General features: G+C 41.8%; 1 protein-coding gene across 5 annotated transcripts in view; it reads left to right on the forward strand.

The window, feature by feature from the left end:
* GRM3 (glutamate metabotropic receptor 3) overlaps positions 1 to 18,980 on the forward strand; it is a 102,609-nt gene that overhangs the window by 54,428 nt on the left and 29,201 nt on the right. For all 5 annotated transcript variants that reach the window (XM_088165889.1, XM_088165890.1, XM_014883132.2 and 2 more), the window contains 2 exons: positions 2,767 to 3,370; positions 16,813 to 17,668. In XM_088165889.1, the coding sequence (XP_088022015.1) occupies positions 2,873 to 3,370; positions 16,813 to 17,668 (1,354 nt within the window). In that variant the 5' untranslated portion in view covers positions 2,767 to 2,872. The remainder of the gene's footprint in view (positions 1 to 2,766; positions 3,371 to 16,812; positions 17,669 to 18,980) is intronic.

The following is an 18,980-nucleotide window of genomic DNA, read 5'->3' on the forward strand; positions in this document are numbered from 1 at the left end:
AAAATAGTCCCCATCACACCAAGATGTCTGTTCAGTGTCACCATAGTGACGCTGCTCACTGACCACCCAAATCTGCCTCACAGCTTCCTTCAGGAGTCCCACCCATGAGAAACCCTGGGGGCATCCATCCCTCACAGCCCAAAGGAGAAGCCTCCCCTGACAAATCAGCCTTTGCATTAACACTTCACTCTGAACCTCTGCTCAGCATCCTTTGTGCTCAAGGATGCCTCTACTGCAATGCCACTACATAGGCAGCAGTGCACAGGCTGCCAAGTCTGATAAAAGGAGAGAAGCACATTTTATACCCTAAGCTGTGTTTCTGTTTCCTGTCTTCCATATATAAAGAAAGGATTTGAATACGTAAAATAGGATGTTTTTCCTGGGAAACAGGACTCTACCTCCATGGTGTCACCCTGCAGTCTCAAAATCCCCATGACAAGCTCAGAACTTCCCAGTCCTGGGGAGGGTAAGACAAATTGGTGTAGGTGGGTGGCCCCCACCCATGGACAGCCCTTACCAAGAAGTGTGTCCCCAGATAAAGCAGGATTGTGGGGATGAGTCACCTGTGTTCTCCAACCTAAATGGAGTTCCCACCACCTCCTCCTTTCACATCCCTGGACACCTTCAGACCAGAGCTGTCAACACAAAGTAGCAAACAAAGCAATGGTCATTCCCAATCCTCACCTACTCAGATCACCCCCTGGTGTCACCAAACATAAGTGACAGAACATAGAAATCCTTTGCATTCTTTGCTGGGGAAACCAGTTGTCCCTGTGCAATGTTGAAATAATTTTCAGTACCTTTCTATCCTTTCTTGCTGATGCATCAGACACGCACAATCCTGAGGCACAGAGATGAGAGGTGAAAGGTGATGCCAGTTAGCACCAATGAAAGAGTCAGGGGAGTGAGAGCATCCTCCCTGCTGTGAGGGTAAATCCACTGTTCCTCTAGGTATGTCCCAGGACAGTTTTAGAAAACCTTGTAGAGAACCCCATTTAAAAACCTTTTCTTGGGGAAACTCAGTTGTTCTTGGCAGTGTTGAAGAGCTGTTGAAAGCAGATTGGTTTAATATTGCCTTATAAAAGACTCACATAAAATCCAGAGGGAGCAATAGGAAACAAGGGAAGTTTATTGTTAAGATACCAGAGGAGCACTGGGAAATATCAAAGTTTGATTCTTGGCTGTGCCGATGACTTTAGGTAAATCACTCAGGAACAAGCTTGGAAGAACTTGTTTAGGAAGTTTTTCAAACTCAGTGCCGTGGGAACCAGGGGGTTCAGGGCATGGTTGACCTTTCCAAATTGTGATGGTGACTGTGAGTGCCAAGCAAATCAAAATCTGAATTTGGAATCTTCTGAGAATCTTAATTCATCTCTCTGTGTCTCTTCTTCTCCCAAGTGTAAAACAGGAAAAACAAATATTTTGCCACTGTTATAAAGATAAATGCATGCATGTTTGCTGAGATACAGTGGCAACAGAAGCCACAGAGGTAAATAAGATGGATATTGCATTAAAAAAACCCAAGTTCTGTTTTATCCAACAGTAGTGATGAAAACAATGGAAGTCAACACAACTGAATTATTAATCAGAGTCATTTATGTCACAAATGTCACCTTTTTGTCTCATAATGATTTTGAATGAGATAGTATATTTTATATGTCCTGTATACACTTGAATATCATTTGGTAAATTAGTACTAAGTCTGATACAGAAAGTACTGCTGAATACAGTCAACATCACTACTTCTCTTAAAAATTACCAGAAAATACATTTTCTGGACCTGTTTAATAATCCACACATGATAAACAAACTAGCTTACTTATAGATTATTTAGGGATGAGGAAGCCTTTTTTCCATTGACATTTCTGAATGGAAAATTCTGCTGAGACAGTCTGTGGCTCAGACTATTAGGAAAGCATAGAGAGACCTTTAACAGTGCATCTGATCCATTACTGATTTATGAGAGAACAATGTTGGAATAAATATGAATAAAAAGTTATCCTTTCACACAATTTGGTACAGCAATGTTGAAATTTTACTAGGATAAACAACTGCCTTGCAATAAGCATGCTCATTCATTATTCAGTGTTAAATCCTAATTGTTGCTGATTTCAATTTCTTTGTGCTAAGTGTTTCTAAATTATAAATAACCTGGCAACTCTAATAGTATATACTCTGTTAAGGAAAGGGTAAGTACAGAAATAAATTATTAAAGTGTTCTGCTTAACTATTACCACACAATTCATCTCAGGATTGGGAGATCAAGGCAGCCACTTCGATAAATTTGAAGAGATACTGACAAGGAGTCTATGGACAAGTCATGCATCTATGTTGCATAAACAGACTTTGTGTATGTATATTTATTTACAAAATTGTTACATTGCGATCTTCAGTCTGAGGTTTGATTTTTCTCCTTTTCAGGTCATTGGTAAGCTGTCCTGACCTTAGTGAGAGTAAAATCATATCCTAAGTATACACATCACTGCTGTGTTCTCCCTTTGATCTGAGCACTGAAGTGTGATTAACACCAAAGAGAGAAAGTCCAGCCGCAAGCAGTTTCATGCCCTGAGCAAGCATCAAACATGAGACTCCTTCTTGTCATGTCTCTTATTCTCCTCTTTCATGTCTCTTACTTATGTATGTATGTAGTGGTTTACCTTAATTTTCTTGGAAGAGTCTTGTTTGCCTCAAGGAGGGATGGTTGTGTGATTAAGGCATCTTTGTGTCTCCTTTTGCCTTTTCTAATTCTTTCCATCTCTTCTTTAGAGGTCCAGCAGCAAGGCTTGTTGGCTTGTTCTTCACTGGCTTTTGGGACAGCACTTCATATCTGGCAATGGATCAGAAGGACTGAAGAGCGTTTTTGCTCCCACCAATGTTTCTTAGAGCTGCTAAAACAGGACCAATGAAGATGTTCACCAGACTCCAAGTCCTTGCGCTAGCTTTATTTTCCAAAGGAGTTTTCCTTTCCCTAAGTGACCACAGCTTTGTCAGAAAGGAAATTAAGATAGAAGGAGACCTGGTCTTAGGAGGCTTATTCCCAATCAAGGAAAAAGGCACTGGGATAGAAGAATGTGGGAGGATCAATGAAGACCGAGGCATCCAGCGCTTGGAAGCCATGCTGTTTGCTATTGATGAAATCAACAAAGACAACTACTTGCTGCCGGGAATTAAGCTTGGAGTTCACATCTTGGACACGTGTTCCAGGGATACATATGCCTTAGAACAGTCTTTGGAGTTTGTCAGGGCATCTTTGACTAAAGTGGATGAAACAGAGTACATGTGCCCTGACGGCTCGTATGCCATCCAAGAGAACTTGCCACTGCTCATTGCAGGAGTCATAGGGGGTTCCTACAGCAGCGTCTCCATACAGGTGAGTCACAGCAGCCCCACCAGGTGAGAACTGTTTATCTGCAATTCCAGTGAGAGAACCACTGCTAATGTAAGTTTGCCAATAAAGCTTGATCACTGTACCTTAGGGGTCTATCTAGGGTATGATTTTTACTGAATTTACATTTGTTCTATTCACTCTAAAATACTTACTGTAGTTCAAACCTCTGGCAGCTGTCCACTTCTTCTAGTTATAGTGTGTCCTGAAGGCATCTGAAGTTTCCAAAAGTCTTAGTATTTGTTTTGAACTTTGCATTTCATGACATTTGTACAGCTCTAAGTGCAGATATCTGCTTTCACATCAATCATAAATGATACCACCTGTGTGTCTGAATATACGTGTTCCTGCCATGCTGCATATTCACAACATTTGTCATTTTAACAACAGATATTTTAAATGAAAAAATAAATTATTGTTTTACTTCTAGTCACTAGTGGTGTTCCCCAAGGCTCAGTATCTTTATCAATGACCTGGATGAGACAATCGAGTGCACCCTCAGTCAGTTTGCAGATGACACTCAGTTGGGCAGGAGTGCTGATCTGCTGGAGAGTAGGCAGACTATGCAGACTGAATCTATGGACTGAGGTCAATGGTATGAGGTTCAACAGGGCCAAGTACAGGTCCTGCACTTGGGTCACAAGAACCCCCTGCAGCACAGGGAACAGGCTGGGGGAAGAGTGGCTGGGAAGTGTCCCAGCAGAAAAGGACCTGGAGGTGCTGGTTGACAGTGGCTGAACATGAGCCAGGTGTGTCCAGGTGGCCAAGAAACCAGTGGAATCCTGGCTTGTATCAACAATGGTGTGCCCAGCAGGACCAGGGCAGTGATATCTGTACTGGGCACTGGTGAGGCCACACCTCACATCCTGTGCCCAGTTCTGAGCACTCACTGCAGCACTGAGGTGCTGGAGCATGTCCAGAGAAAGGCAACAGAGATGGGGAAGGGTTTACAGAGAAAGTCCTGTGAAGGACTCCTCCTGAAGGAGCTGGGGGTGTTTAGCTGGAGAAGAGGAGGCTCAGAGGGGACCTTGTAGCTACAAAAACCTGAAAGGAAGTTGTGGCCAGATGAGGGGTGCCCTCTTCTTCCCAGCAACCAGTGACAGCTTGAGAGAAAATGGCTTCAAGGTGTGCTAAGTGAGGTTCAGGTTGGACATCAGGAAGAATTTCTTCACAGAAAGGGTTGTTAAGCATTGCAACAGACTCCTCTGAGGGAGGTGGTGGAGTCACCTTCCCTTGACGTATTAAAGAAATTACTGGATGTGACACTCAGTACTATGGTCTGGCTGACATGGTGGTGGTCAGTCAAAGATTGGACTCTGTGATCTTGGAGATATTTTCCAACCTAAATGATTCTGTGATTCTGTAGTCACATTATTTTGGACCAAATGAAACAAGCCAGTTCACGTCTCATAATCACAAGTGAGTGATGTCTTCAGCCCAGACTGACGTAGACTAACACCTTGCATCTGGTATTTCTTCATGGTCAGCTGCAGGTTTCCAAAGGCATCAAGTCTTGACAATGCAGGATGCTTTTTCAGACTCAGTGTGGGACTTTTTTCAGACTGAGCACAGGCCTTAATCACTGCACCAGTGTCAACAGCAATAAGAGTTCTTGTGTACTGCAGACTATCCCAACAGTGACAGAAAGCCCACAGAACCTCATTTGCCTGTTTCATAAATAGGGCAAAAGTTCATCCAGTGTTCGTTTCAATCAGAATTGCTCTGGGGAGCTGGTTCTCCTCTTGTGAAGGCATTAAATCCCATCAGTTGGGAGCATGGTCAGATCCCACAGGACGTGCATGAGCACAGAAGAATTTAAAGAAATTGCATTTTATTTCCTTTTGTATTCCCGTGTGTAACTCATCTGTGTCTTCATAGTAGGGAATATAAGGGCAAATCCTTACCCATACTGCAGGAGAACAGTTTCTGCAGAGCAGAACCTCACCCATCTATTGTAGCAGAAGTGGTTTTGCCCCACTGTGGACCAGCTAGCAGAGCAGGAAGGGATCCTTCACCAGTTATGTGGATCTGATCACTTGGAGCACAAAGAACAAGTTTCAGGCTGAAAAAGAGACATCTGAAGGGGAAAAATGATAGCTATAGAACCTTGGGCAGCACAAACTGTTAAGGAAATCATTATTCATTGTCTCTTCCAATCACACAAAGAGCACATCAAATGAAACCAGCAAATGGTACATTGTTGTGGATGCCAAAAGCTAAATGAGTTCCAGAAGTGACTAGAAATTAAAAGAAGAAATTCTGTAAGATACCTCCTTTGGTTCTGCAGTTCCCAGAGCTATAACTATCTGAAGGCTGGCAAAATCTTTTGAAGCATCATGTGCCTGCCCTGTCCCACTGGTGTAGGAGTGGCAGGTTTTTTGCTGTAGCTTTGGTTTGTGGTCAGTGTGTTTCTCAGTCCACCCTAAGTTTAAGTGTGTCCAAAGGACATGAAGATATGAGGTAGCCTAAAAGATATCTATAAAAGTAGTTACAGCAGAGGAAATAGTACAGGTGTTTCATTCCCTCCCAGAAACCCAGAGGGAGTCAGATCACATTTCTAAAGTAGTTTGTGGCCTCTTGCCCAGCATCTGTCAGTCTGTCCCTTTGAAGCCAGTCTCTGGTGATCACTGATCTAAGACTAAATCCATATCTGAGGCAGTAGATTGGATGCAGCACACATCCAATATACATAATAGACCGTATATAGATGTTTCATATTCCAAAATCTTATGTTTGGAGCTGTCCAATGGAAACTGAAAATCCTGGTTAGATATTTTCTCAACCAGTACATGTAAAAAATGGTAATATATCTGTTATGAAAATCTGTAAGTCGTGCAATTTTCAAAACCTAAGGAGGATGATGGAACAATATTTATAGTTAATATTACTCCATGATCTTCCCTAGACTTGTCAACAATTCTTCAAACATAAGATCTTTATTAATACAGTTCTTCAGAAAAATAAATAGTTTCACAAATCATTCAACTTGTCATCAAGTATCTTCCAGCTAGAAAAATGTATTCAGTGGTTTATTTTCTCTTGACATGGATTGTGTTGGCCTTCCTTCAGTCTCTCTTTTCTAGCTTTCCTCTAGATTTCACACCACCTAAAAAAGATGCAATTAAGCGGTAGAAAAGAAATAATTAAGCCATTCACTCCTGTTGCCCATCCTGTTAAGATAGCCAGTCACAAGTTCTGTTTCAAAAGAACATCCCTGTCAAGAATAATAGACGTTGCAAACTCAAGCCTGAAATTGTAAGGACTTTCAAGCATTAAAGGCCAATCTTTTGGTGCCATACCAATTGCAGAGCCAGTCACCTGTACAAAGTAGATTCAGTAACAACTGGAATCACACCACTGCTGAAAGTCAAAATATTTCACCAGGTGAGTGTGTCCAAGGCTCAGCACCCCTTTTCCCTGTGTTTTCAAGCAGCATCCAGGGTGCTGGATGCTTCCAGATATAGCCCTGGCAAACATTTTTCTTTTGCTGAGAGCTGTAAACACTATAAAGTCCACAGTGCAGTTTCTTAGCCTTAAAATAAAACATGCTGAGTTCTTCAGACAAAAATTATTTCTGGCTTTTTTTTCCCCTCCTGTGAATTTGTCCTTATATTTCAATATTTTTTCTTCCTCCCCCTTCACCCTCTCTCTCCTGCTTTTTGTCTGGACAGCTGTCTGCCAAATCACTTCATGATGCTCCTGCTGTCAGATTTGTACTTCTTTCATTACCCTTCCACTAAGGAATAAAAGATTTTGCTGGTAAATCAGCAATGAACACCTTCCCCACTGAGTCAGTATGTGCAATAGGCACTTTTTGCAGTGACTAAAAAACAACAAGAGAATGCAGAATGCTTAATTATTTTCTGGTCAGACTAGGCTATTATCGTTAATGATGATCTGGATAATTAGTTTTTAGATGTTGTGTTTAAATTAGCAGTGAGCCCAATCTGCACAGCATTTGAGTCTTCAAACTCAAGCCAGGATTCTTAGTCAATGGAAGAGCTTATGCTAAAAAAAAATAATTAAAAATCTGTTTTCATGAAATAAAATTCTGACTTGAGTTAAATCTAGCATCAGGAAGTGAAGAATTCAAAATCTGGAGGGTTTTCTTTCAGGCTCATGGCTTTTCATCTGATCCAGGTATCAACTCTTTCTCAGTTTACAACAAAAATTTCAAACATATTTTCCTTGGAGAGATTTACACAGTAAAAACTATAAGAAAAAGAGGCAGTATTCATTTGCAGAGAAGCACCTGCATAGGCAATCCCAATTCCATGTTTAAGATACTTAGGTCAGCTCTTGTCAGGAATATGCATGTGCAAGAAGGAATACCTTTATTCAAGTCTGGATTTGTTCTTCCCTGTTTCTGAAAACTAGATTCTTCTGAAAATGAAGACTAGGGTCCATTCCTTGCAGTCAGCTCTTACAAAAACTAAGACATTCCTTTAGGTTGGTTGTATTTTTAATTTATATGTATACTATATTCACATGGATGTAAAGATTTTAACCTGGCTGTCAACCCACAAGACCTCCAGATTATGACCATGAATGTTATTTCCAAGTTAGAGCCTCATCCAGAAAAAATGGCAGGACGGAATCCAGTGCCCTGCTGTCATCTCTTCAGTTCCTTGCTGTGTCTCAAGTAAACTGTAACAAAACCACTGGAGCAGGTTTAACTGTGCATTACTGCTATCACAAAAGCTGAAGCCACTCCTAAGTGAGTGACCATCTGGCATGAAATTCAAAATATGTACTCATTTACTGGCAATCTTTTCCTGGCTGTCATTTCTCCTTAGCCACAAAAGTCTGCCAAGGACTCATTGAGCCTGAAAGCTAATCACCTCCATTTCCTTCCTCCAAGGGTAAACCATCTTTCAACCAGGGTCTTAACAATAGCTTCTGACTTCCATCACCACTGAAAATAGTGTAAAATCCTTAAATGAACCAAAAAATAAACAAAACATAACACATGCGGCTCTGTCCCATTGTGCATGGACCCCACAGGGATGTGGGCAGGAGACTTGCAGGGTGTTGCAGAGGTTTGCCAGGCCACACACACCATTTGTGCCATGCACTGACAGCCTCTGGTGATTTTGTGCTTGTAAAAGTAAACCAGATCCTTATTAAAAAATCTATTCTGTGAGATGGACCACCTACCACCAGCATTTAAGCTGCCCATGCACTTGCCAGCTTCCATGTGTCTCCTTTAAACTCTCTCCTCTTTTATCTCTGTTCTTCCCCTCTCTCCACTACCTCTCAGCCAGACCCTTGCTGTTTGTTCCTCTCTTTGTTTCTATTCCACATTCAGAACAGAACAGCCACTGGGCTGAGATTTTCAAAGTGTCCAAAGAACACTGGGCATTTCTTTCCTAGAGATTTCAAAGGAATGTGGGTACCTCCCCCTGGCTTCTCTGAAAATCCCACAGTAACCAACCACTTTGCAGTCTTTTTGATTTGGTTTTGGGTTATAATTTTTATTTCTTCAGTGTGTGCATTTTCTTCTTTTCTAAGGGGAAATTGTAAGACTTTACAGGGATAGATAAGTAACCACTGAGATCATAGGTAAGAAGAAAGGAGCTTTACCATACAATGACAGAATCATAGAACCATTAAGGGAAAAGACCTTTAAGATCATTGAGTGGGACCTTTAACCCAGCACTGCCAAGTCCACCATTAAACCATGTTCCCAAATGCCACATCTAGATATTTTGTGAATAATTCCAGAGCTGGTGAATCTATCACATCCCTGGGCAGCCTGTTCCAATGCCTGACCACCAATTTAGTAAATAATTTTTTCATAGTATCTAACCTAAACTTCCCCTTGCTCAACTTGAGACCCTTTCCTTTTGTCCTATCAAATAGGACCCTGTCCTATTTTGTCCTATATTTGTTGTATGGGATAACAGACCAACCCCCATGTGGCTACAATCTCCTTTCATGGAGTTGTAGAGAGTAATAAACTGTTCCAAGGGGGAAAGGATGTCACTACAAGAGAAAGTGGCCAAAAATAAGAACAGCTAGGGTCACCTAGACATCACCTATAGTTATTCTACTCCTGACTAGGATTTACTCATCAGTTAATGAGTCTCAAATTATCATATATATCACCAAGAGCTCTTTTAACTCCAGAAGCAATTTCAAGTTCCTTTAGAACCAACAGCCCCAGTCTTAGTACTTTTTCTGATCATATTTAATTGGACGTGAGTCACAGGCAGGTTTATGAAGTCTCAGAGAAGAGTTGCACTCCTCATGCAAGGCAAGGTCTTCTGCACAGGTCTCTTTTCAGGGTGCAAGTTTGGGGCTCACCTTACTTCTCTTCAACAGTAATGATGTATGGAGGCAGAGACAACTCACTGTGCCATCCTCTTCAGGGAAAAAGAAAAAATATTTCCAAACAATTCCTTCAAAGCAGAACATTTCTCTGCATACCCTCCATGGTTTACTTTTCATTGTACAGGACAGACACAAATCTAAAAGAAATCCCCAGTTCCTGTGCAGAAATCCTAGCTGTTATTCTGACAGTATTCCTCATTTCTGATGTTCATTTTGCAGATGAAGTTATTTCACAGTTCAAACACTGCTTCTCTCTGTATGACAGCTACTGAGTCTGCTGCAAATTTTTCCCAGCTTCATTGTCTAAATTTTCAGGAGAAGAGCAAGGCTAAAAAAAATATTTCTTTCACCCCTCTTCCCGCTACCAAAAAATGCCAGACATTTTTATTTGCTTGATAGTGAATTATCTTTTCCTGAGTTACCTTTTGGAAGGAGTTTTGTTAAGGAACTTTACTTACAAACTAGGAAACAGCCCTCTCAGTGCCAAAGAGTGAGAAAGCTGATGGAAACCATGGCTTCAGTCCTGCAATGCACCAGAAGATTCCATAGGAGAACAAGCCAGGCTGGGACTCCTAAATAATCTCACTGCATCTGGTTGAGTTCCTTACAACTGACCTTTAATGATTTAAGTGGTATGTTGGCATTCCCAGTGACCTGCTGGGGTCAGTGCTTGCAGTCCTGCTGAAGCCAAATTGGTGTTTTCTGCTGCAGGTCATGGCATAGCCCCTGTGCAGTCACTGCCTTCAGTAGTGCTTATTATAATATCCCAGAGAAAACCCTTAGTTTTAGAATGGGCTAGGGAGAGATCATGTTCCAGGCTGATAAGGGTTTTTCAGTTCTGAAAGCAGTGAGGCCTTTAAGGTCCTAATTTCCCTTTGAAAACAAATTAGCTGGGGGTGAATTTTTTTGGGTCCAAGGTGAGCAGCTGCATTTGCATCACTGAACTCTCCTTCTCCCAAATACTCCCAAATTATGTGAGTATGTCAGAAGTGTCCAGACTGAGTTGCTCTGGGTCACACTGTCCCCAGGTGCAAGCCTACTAAATCCCAAGGGAAGAGGGAAAATTATGGTGGAGCCCAGGTTTTCAGTATTGCTCATATTTATTGCCAGGGATACAGTCTGGCAGCTCAGTAGGCTCACAGCCTGCTGGGCTGTATCTGCAGAAACATAGCCAGAACATAGATGGAAATAAATATTTCTGTTTATTCTATTCTCATTGGACCACATCTAGAATATTACTTCTAATTTTGGGTCCCTTGGTAAAAGGATGATTCAATAAATACAAACAATCACGGGGAGGAGAGTCTGGAGCACAAACCATACAAGAAGAAATTGAGGGAACTGTGCATGTTTAGCCTGGAGAAGAGAAGGTTTGGTGGGAGCCTAATATCAGCTTTTCAGTATGTACAAGTTCGTTTTCAGGAACACTAAGTAAATGTATTTATCAACATGATGCAAGACTTCCAGAGGATAGAAGAAAATAGTTATAAATTGAAAAAGGGGAGATTTTAACCTGAGGAAAAATGTACATCCCAGGAGTTGGGACCATGGGGAGACTGCATAGGCCAGGGGAGACTGTTGACTAGAAAGGTACCTCATTAAGTCTTTGCATTAGTTTTATGCCTGCCACCTACCACACACCCACATCCCAGCTCATTCAGAAACAGTGTTTCTTTCTTGCCTTTATAAAATAGCTCTTTCTGCTAGAATTTTGGTATATTTTTAGATTTAAGAAACAAGAGAAATTTAAATAAGATAAAAATCCCTGTATTATATATTGGTATGAATGCTTTAGATGCAGTTTGACTTCCAACTGCCCAAATAATAACAAAAAGCCAACAAGGTAGATTACCATAATTTAGGGAATGGATAAAACATACACTAGCAGCTGTCCATGTTCCTTCAAAGCAAGAGCTCAGGCCCTGTGTTATAACAATGATCTAGACATTATGAAAACTTTGGTACATGGCTTTTCCATCATCTTGCTGTGGGAATCTGGACTTGCAACTTATTCCCAGAAATAGAAAGACTTTCAGGAGACCAAAGGCAGCAACAGAATCTCCATTAGGACAGATTGCAGTTCAGAGAGACAGAAATTTGCCCAGTTTCTCAGTAGAGAAAAAAACTCCTTTACCTTAATCTTATTCTGCTCCACAGCCTAATTTATTGTCTGTTCAGAGAAGCTCTTTCCTGTCTCAGAGGAGCTCTGTGAAATTAAATTCATTAAGCCATGTTAAGTGCCGTGGGATTCTCGCATGGTTAAATTTCAGAAGGGCAGAGAGCACTCTCATCTAACAAGGGCCTCCTCTGTCCAACAAATGTGCAAAACACACTTGTGTTATGGTAAAGACACCCTACCTGTTCTAGCACTTCTGAGATTTATCTTTTCTTCTTTTCTCCAAAAGATTTCCTATGTTTTCTATTCTCACATACATTAAAAAAAAAAAAAATTCCTGTAATAATTTCTGGGCCATTAAAAAGGGAGATTTTAACAAAAAACATTAGAATAAATCCTACTGCCAGCAAAAAAAAAAATCTTACAAAGGTTAAGAAAATGTTCCGTGAGATTCAATAAATCATAAGACAGATGAAGGTTACCAAGACATAGAGGTGTAACCTATCAGTCCCCATTTACCAGCAGGATTCTTGAATGGCCACACTGAAAAACCAGGTTCATGTGTTTAATAGCTGTGTCTTAATTCATGGCTCCTTGCAGGTGGTTACTATGAAGCCATTTTCAATGCTTTAAACAAGACTGGCAATATCCCACAAGCATTTATCCTGTCCCTGCAGCTCAGAGAAGCAGAAGTGACAGATGTGGAGAGGGACACTGGTGTCCCCTGGCACTGCCCTAGCCACTGCATTTGCAGGATTTGCTGATGCCAATGTCCCTGTGGAAGGACATGGCTGGCACTGGACTTACTGCCATGCTCATGTTGGGCAGCAGATCTCCCACCATGCCAGCAGCTGAGTGAGAGCCAGGTTTGCCTGGTGAGTGGACACTTGACCACAGGATGGTGGCTGCACCAATAATCCCAGCAACATAGGGCAAATAAAGGTTTCCCATCTCTCTAAATGCTGACTCCATCAACATGCTTTGTTCACAGCAGGCTGTGCAAAGTGGCTGTTTTGGTTTGCAGATGCAGAACATCCAGACTTATCTTCAAAGGTATCTGCAAAACCCACCAGTTTTGACAGGGAAAAAACCTGGCTACTACTGCTTCTTAAGTGGCAACATATGGATTTCAGGCACTAATTGCATGCACCACGGCTTGATTAAATTGCTCCCTGGAGCTTTGCCAGAATAAATTATTTCACTTAGCAAAAGCTGGATCTGCACTGCAATTTTGAAGCTGTTCCACACATGCCAAGGCAGCATGGAGCTACGCTGGAGGTGTGCCTCAGGTGTTTCAATCTCAGTGCACATAACTCTGGTTTACATCCCACTGTCCTCTACTACACTGACCAGACATACTGTTAGGTAGCAGCTCTTCTGAAGAACCTGCTACCTGTGCTGTTATCCTGTTAATCTCTTAACCAGGATAACATTTTCATAATCAAATGCTCAGATCAGCATGAAAATCACTGGAAAAATGGACTGTTCTGGAATCAATTGCATCAGCTAAGAGCCTGACTCTTGAGATTCTTTGAAAAAATACTTCGTAATATCAAGATGTTAAAATATTCTAGAAAATCTTGTTTGAGAATTTCAAGAGTGTTCCTGATCTGAATTAATAACAGATACAACTTCACTGAACTCCATGAGCAGTAAAGTTCTCAGGGATGATTGGGTCACTATCCTTTATGATTAATCAGACCTTCTTATATTTTTTAAATTTTTAGTCCATGAAAAATCTACCATCTGGACAGCTTTGTAATGAAGAGCTTTACAGCAAACAGCTGTAAACACATGAAAACTTTCTTCTCCCCAGAGCTCAAGAATCAGAACTGCAGCTGTTTGCAGGGACCCTAGAAGTACAGTGGCCTCCAAGGCTGAGGGCCCCCATGTAAACTGGGAGAGTAGTTCTATGCAAGCTTTGGCTGCTTAGACTAAAAGAAAAGAAGAAGAAAAAAAAAAAAAAGAAACCAAACTAACTATAATGGTACTATATTTGTAGGAGCACCTTTCTGTGAGCTGAAGGCTTGTCCACTCACTGAGCAGCATTACTTGAGCTGCTGAAAATGGACTTCTTCTTTGGCTAATTTAAGGGGGAAAATGCAGAATGTGTGCATATCTTCATTATGGTTTAGCACAAATAAAATAATTCCTGCTAGAATAAACTGAGACAAGAATAGCAATTCCAGCCTACACAGTTCTGCAGGAAATGTTCCAGAATAGCTACATGGAGTACATTCTTACTACCAAATCAGAGTGCTCTTCAGAGAGAACTTGTGAACCAAACCATGTGGATATGTGGGCATGTAATCAAAGTTACAAAGCCACAGGGACTTAACAATGCTCAAAGCATCCATTGTACCTTGGTGACAGAACAAGCCTCTCTGCCTTTCCAGTTGCTTTAAAGCTGTTCACTTCCATCACCAGATGCAAATTAAATCCCACACTTCCAGTATAAGGCAGATTAATGAGTGTTACCATCTAGCTGGGAGGTTAAGAACACCACAGCTGCTTTCAGAGGGGCAGTAACTTGTTCAACTGCAGCACTTCCCAGCCTTGTGCCTGAACCCACGGGCAAAACTGCAGTGCCAGCTAAAGCTCAGGATACTTCTTCCAAGCACTCTGGAAAATGTTTAATTTTGGCTTAAACTAAAATAAACCACTACCAATGGGTTTTTCTTTTTTGTGAAGGCGAACTTCAGGTCAACAGCCACAGCTGAGATGCCAGGACACCTGGTCTTTCGTGATGTTCCAGAAGGACAGGAGGATAAGAACCTCCTGAAGTCCTCACTTCCATGTGGCCCAGAGGTTGTGAAAGCCCCTGTACATGTATGGCTGGCAGCAGAGTCTAGCCCAGATGAGAGCACACCAGTTTACAAGGGCAGACTGAGCCACAGCAGGACACTAGTTCAGTGTCTAAATTACAGAAAAAACAGAATCTAAATCTATAAAATCTTAAGTCATAAAGGTTGCTGAAAAGCAATAAAATTCTTCTGGGTTTGGGGTTTTTTCCTCTCTCTTTTTTTTTTTTTTTGTTTTGTTTTGTTTTGTTTGGTTGTTTTTTTTACCAGACTGTCTAATTTCCTACTGATGTCTGAGTCTTCAAAATTTTCCTCTTTTACAACAATTTTTCAAAACAGTCCTTTGCCTTTGAATTCTTAAAGACAGTCTGTGGTCAAACAAACATCCAGGGAGATTAAAACAAATAAATTGTTGGGCAATTTTTAATAAGTTTTCTTTGAGAATCTCAAGTACTACTGCAGGAATCTCAAGCACACTATTGCTTTTCAAATGGTTCAGGCTGTACTCCAAGATTAGCTTCAAATTTAATTTATTGGACAGAACTTCTAGTCACCAATCTTCTCTTTGTCATTTAAGAAACTATCATAGGAAAAAAAATGCCATAACCTTTCTTCTTTTCTTTCCAGATGTGATCAAGAGTTGCACTTCTGTGAGAGCAGCAGAATAGATTTGGAAATATTTAAGTATTGGACATAGCCACATATGAAAAAAAAAAAAGGAAAAGCAGGACTTTGGACCACATAAATCAAACCAGAAGGGCAAATAGAGATTATTTTTTTATTATTATTTATTAAAAACTGTAGGTCAACATAACATTAGATCAGTAGGCTAGAGCATAGTGCTCATAAAATTTATAATGCCAGGATCATGGGTTTGGTCCCCATATGGGCCATTCACTTAAAAGTTGGATTCAATGATCCTTGAGGGTGTCTTCCAGTTGAGACCATTCTACCATTCTGTGATTCTGTGAATCTGTGATTCTGTGGTTCTGTGACATTGTGAAACACTTGAAGAATAACATGCAACAAATGTGCCATCTCAGCTGGTGTGCAGACAGAACATCTCAGAAAAAGTTTAAATGAGTGAAAAATAGGAGAGGTGGGGACTTATCTTGAATAAGTGAGATTAGAAAGTTCTGCAAAAGGCCTGTATATTTGTGATATTTGCACAAAATGGAAATTGATGTCTTATTAGTGCATTCAGTCATCAAATACAATGAATCTTGGAGAAGATGAGTCCCTCTATGAACAGCAAAGGCATGCAAATCCCGAGGCCTTGTGTACTGGCTTGAAAGCAAAACCAGTGAGAGACTCCAAGTCAGAAATTCAATTTAATAGGAAAAAGAAAAAAAAAATACATGCAATAGTACAAAAGAAAACCACTGACAGAGTCAGAATACAACCTGACACCCCACTAGTTAGGGTGGTGGTAGCAGTCCAGATGAAGTGGTCTTGTTGAAGTAGTGATGCTGTAGAAAGGTCTGGTAGCTCTTGTCCTCTGGAAACCAGTGGGTAAGGGCTGCCTTGGTGTTCCAAATCTCAGTTTTTATCTAGGTAGGAAAGGCTTGGCTCCTCCCCCTGGCTGGAGCATCTCCCAATGGGATGATGTAATTTTATCAGTCATGCAGTGGGACCCAGTGGCCCATTAACAGGAGATATCTCCCTGGAGGAAGGATGGGTTGTGGAAAAGATAAAGAACACCTCCCCATCGAGTTTTTAACAGATGGCCCATTAGCATAGGATATCTCCCACAGAGATAAGGATCACTGCCCCACCTGGTTTATAACAGATGGTGATAGAATACATACTTCTGGACACATCCTTACATTGTAACCCAGGACACCTCAGTAAGGAACACAGTCTGAAACTGAGATATATTGTCCATTTTTGTCTAATGATCTGTTGTTTAAACAGGCTCTGTTTCACAAAAATAAAGGTCCGTCATAGTCCCAACAGGACCCAGAGAATTAACTGGGCGTCAGAACAGGTTTTGTGCATATGCTCAGTGCATTGCTTTCCCTGGAGTTTGTTATCAGCATCCTCTATCAACACCCTCAATCTGTGATCATCAGAACATCTCTCATTAAAAAACACTGTCGATGCCTTTCCCTAAATATTTCTGTTCCATTTTATAAATACCACTGTTTAATAATCTGTGCACCCCGCTTTGTCTCTAGGTGGCAAATTTGCTCAGACTCTTCCAGATCCCCCAGATAAGCTACGCCTCCACCAGCGCCAAGCTGAGCGACAAATCCCGCTACGATTATTTCGCACGGACGGTGCCCCCGGACTTCTACCAAGCGAAAGCCATGGCTGAAATCTTGCGGTTCTTCAACTGGACTTACGTGTCCACGGTGGCTTCCGAAGGAGACTACGGGGAGACGGGGATCGAGGCCTTTGAGCAGGAAGCTCGCCTGCGCAACATCTGCATCGCCACCTCCGAGAAAGTGGGGCGCTCCAACATCAGGAAGTCCTACGACGGCGTGATCAGGGAGCTGCTCCAGAAGCCCAACGCCAGGGTGGTGGTGCTGTTCATGCGGGGCGACGACTCCCGGGAGCTGATCGCGGCCGCCAACCGCTTCAACGTGTCCTTCACCTGGATCGCCAGCGACGGCTGGGGCGCGCAGGAGAGCATTGTCAAGGGCAACGAGCACATCGCCTCCGGGGCCATCACCTTGGAGCTCGCTTCCCATCCCGTTAAAGAGTTCGACAAGTACTTCCAAAGCCTCAGCCCTTACAACAACAGACGCAACCCCTGGTTCAAGGACTTCTGGGAGCAGAAATTCCAGTGTAACCTGCAGAACAGGAAACCACATAAAAAGGCTTGTGAGAAGCACTTCACCATCAACAGTTCCAACTACGAGCAAGAATCCAAGATCATGTTTGTTGTGAATGCTGTGTATGCAATGGCTCATGCCTTGCATAAGATGCAGAGGACTCTCTGCCCAAACACCACCAAGCTCTGTGATGCCATGAAGCATCTGGATGGCAGGAAGCTGTACAAAGATTATCTGCTGAAAGTAAACTTTACAGGTAATAACTCCTCTTTTGGTACCTGCAGAATGTAAATAAGCACTGTAATTCTGAGGTGCATTCCTGGTAGCAGCTATTTACACAGTTCAGATCAGGGTGGTACACAGGCAAGGTCACTCCTCACACAAGAAGGCAGAAAGGAGAGGGAAGAGGAGCTTGGTGAGAACCCTAAAAAAATAGGTTGATGCTCCTCCTGCTTCTAGCAGAAGGAAGAGGTGAAGGTGGCAACAGCTGGTCTTGGCAATGTTGCGCTCCATCCTCTAAAATTCCACACACCAACACTCATTTAATTCACAGTCAGTTTGGGCACTCCTGGAAGCCAATGGTCCTTTCACCACCTGCTACACCAGGCAGCCGCCTGCTATTCCCATGCCAAGACCTGGCCCTCACTCCCTTGCTTTGCTACGAATTTATGTAATTGCTGGACCATGGCCAATGTCCCTGCAAGAGTAAAGTAATAATTCCTGTCATAGAACCAGATGTATATAAACTATTTCAATATATGGGGTTGTGCCATTACCTGCACTATTACAGAACTACAGGCTTAATGACAAAGTATAAAAAAGCTACATTAAACATGTGCAGGAGATGTGGAGGAAGGGGGTTAATCTGGGAATGATGTGAGCAAACTTCATGGGGACTGGCTGCACAACACATGGCATCCCTGTGATTTTGCCACCACATATGGCTGAGTTTAGCTTTTTTAGTAATACTATGCAATAACAATATTACACCTTAGCAAAGCTAAATAGATCTACAGAGGAAACAAGTAAAGTGTAGAACATCCTGTCGTTTTGTTGCTACATGTCAGAGCTTCTTCTGAAGCATCTAAGTTGAACTTGCATTTCTATGTATTATACTGATTTTCTCAACTGACTGAGTTGATAGTAAGGAGCCATCATGCTGTGCTTTGAATGAGAACTAGATCCAAGAGGAATTGAAGGATAAACATGTGTAGGATGCAGCATGCTCAATCCCAAGAGATCTTCACTAATTGTACAATGCTAATAACACTGAAAATCATGTAAAACTATCAAATTGGAGCTTGAACTTTTCCTTCCTTTAGAGATGTTCTCAGTGTCTGACTCAGATCACCTCTAGATACTGCCAGCCACATCGCTGCTGCTTCTCTAGCTCCCAGTGGGGTGCAGCTGGTGTAACCAAGTATTCAAGACAGAATAAAACAAAATTTTTGGGTTTAGACCTCTGGAAATTAAGAATAATCCTCTCTCCTTCCCCTCCTCACAGCATTTACAACATAGAAACTATTTTCTCACTTGCCTGCACTTGTCCTCAGAGATACTTGAATGTC

Source organism: Sturnus vulgaris, chromosome 5 (assembly GCF_052056855.1).
Source record: "Sturnus vulgaris isolate bStuVul1 chromosome 5, bStuVul1.hap1, whole genome shotgun sequence".
NCBI lineage: Eukaryota > Metazoa > Chordata > Aves > Passeriformes > Sturnidae > Sturnus > Sturnus vulgaris.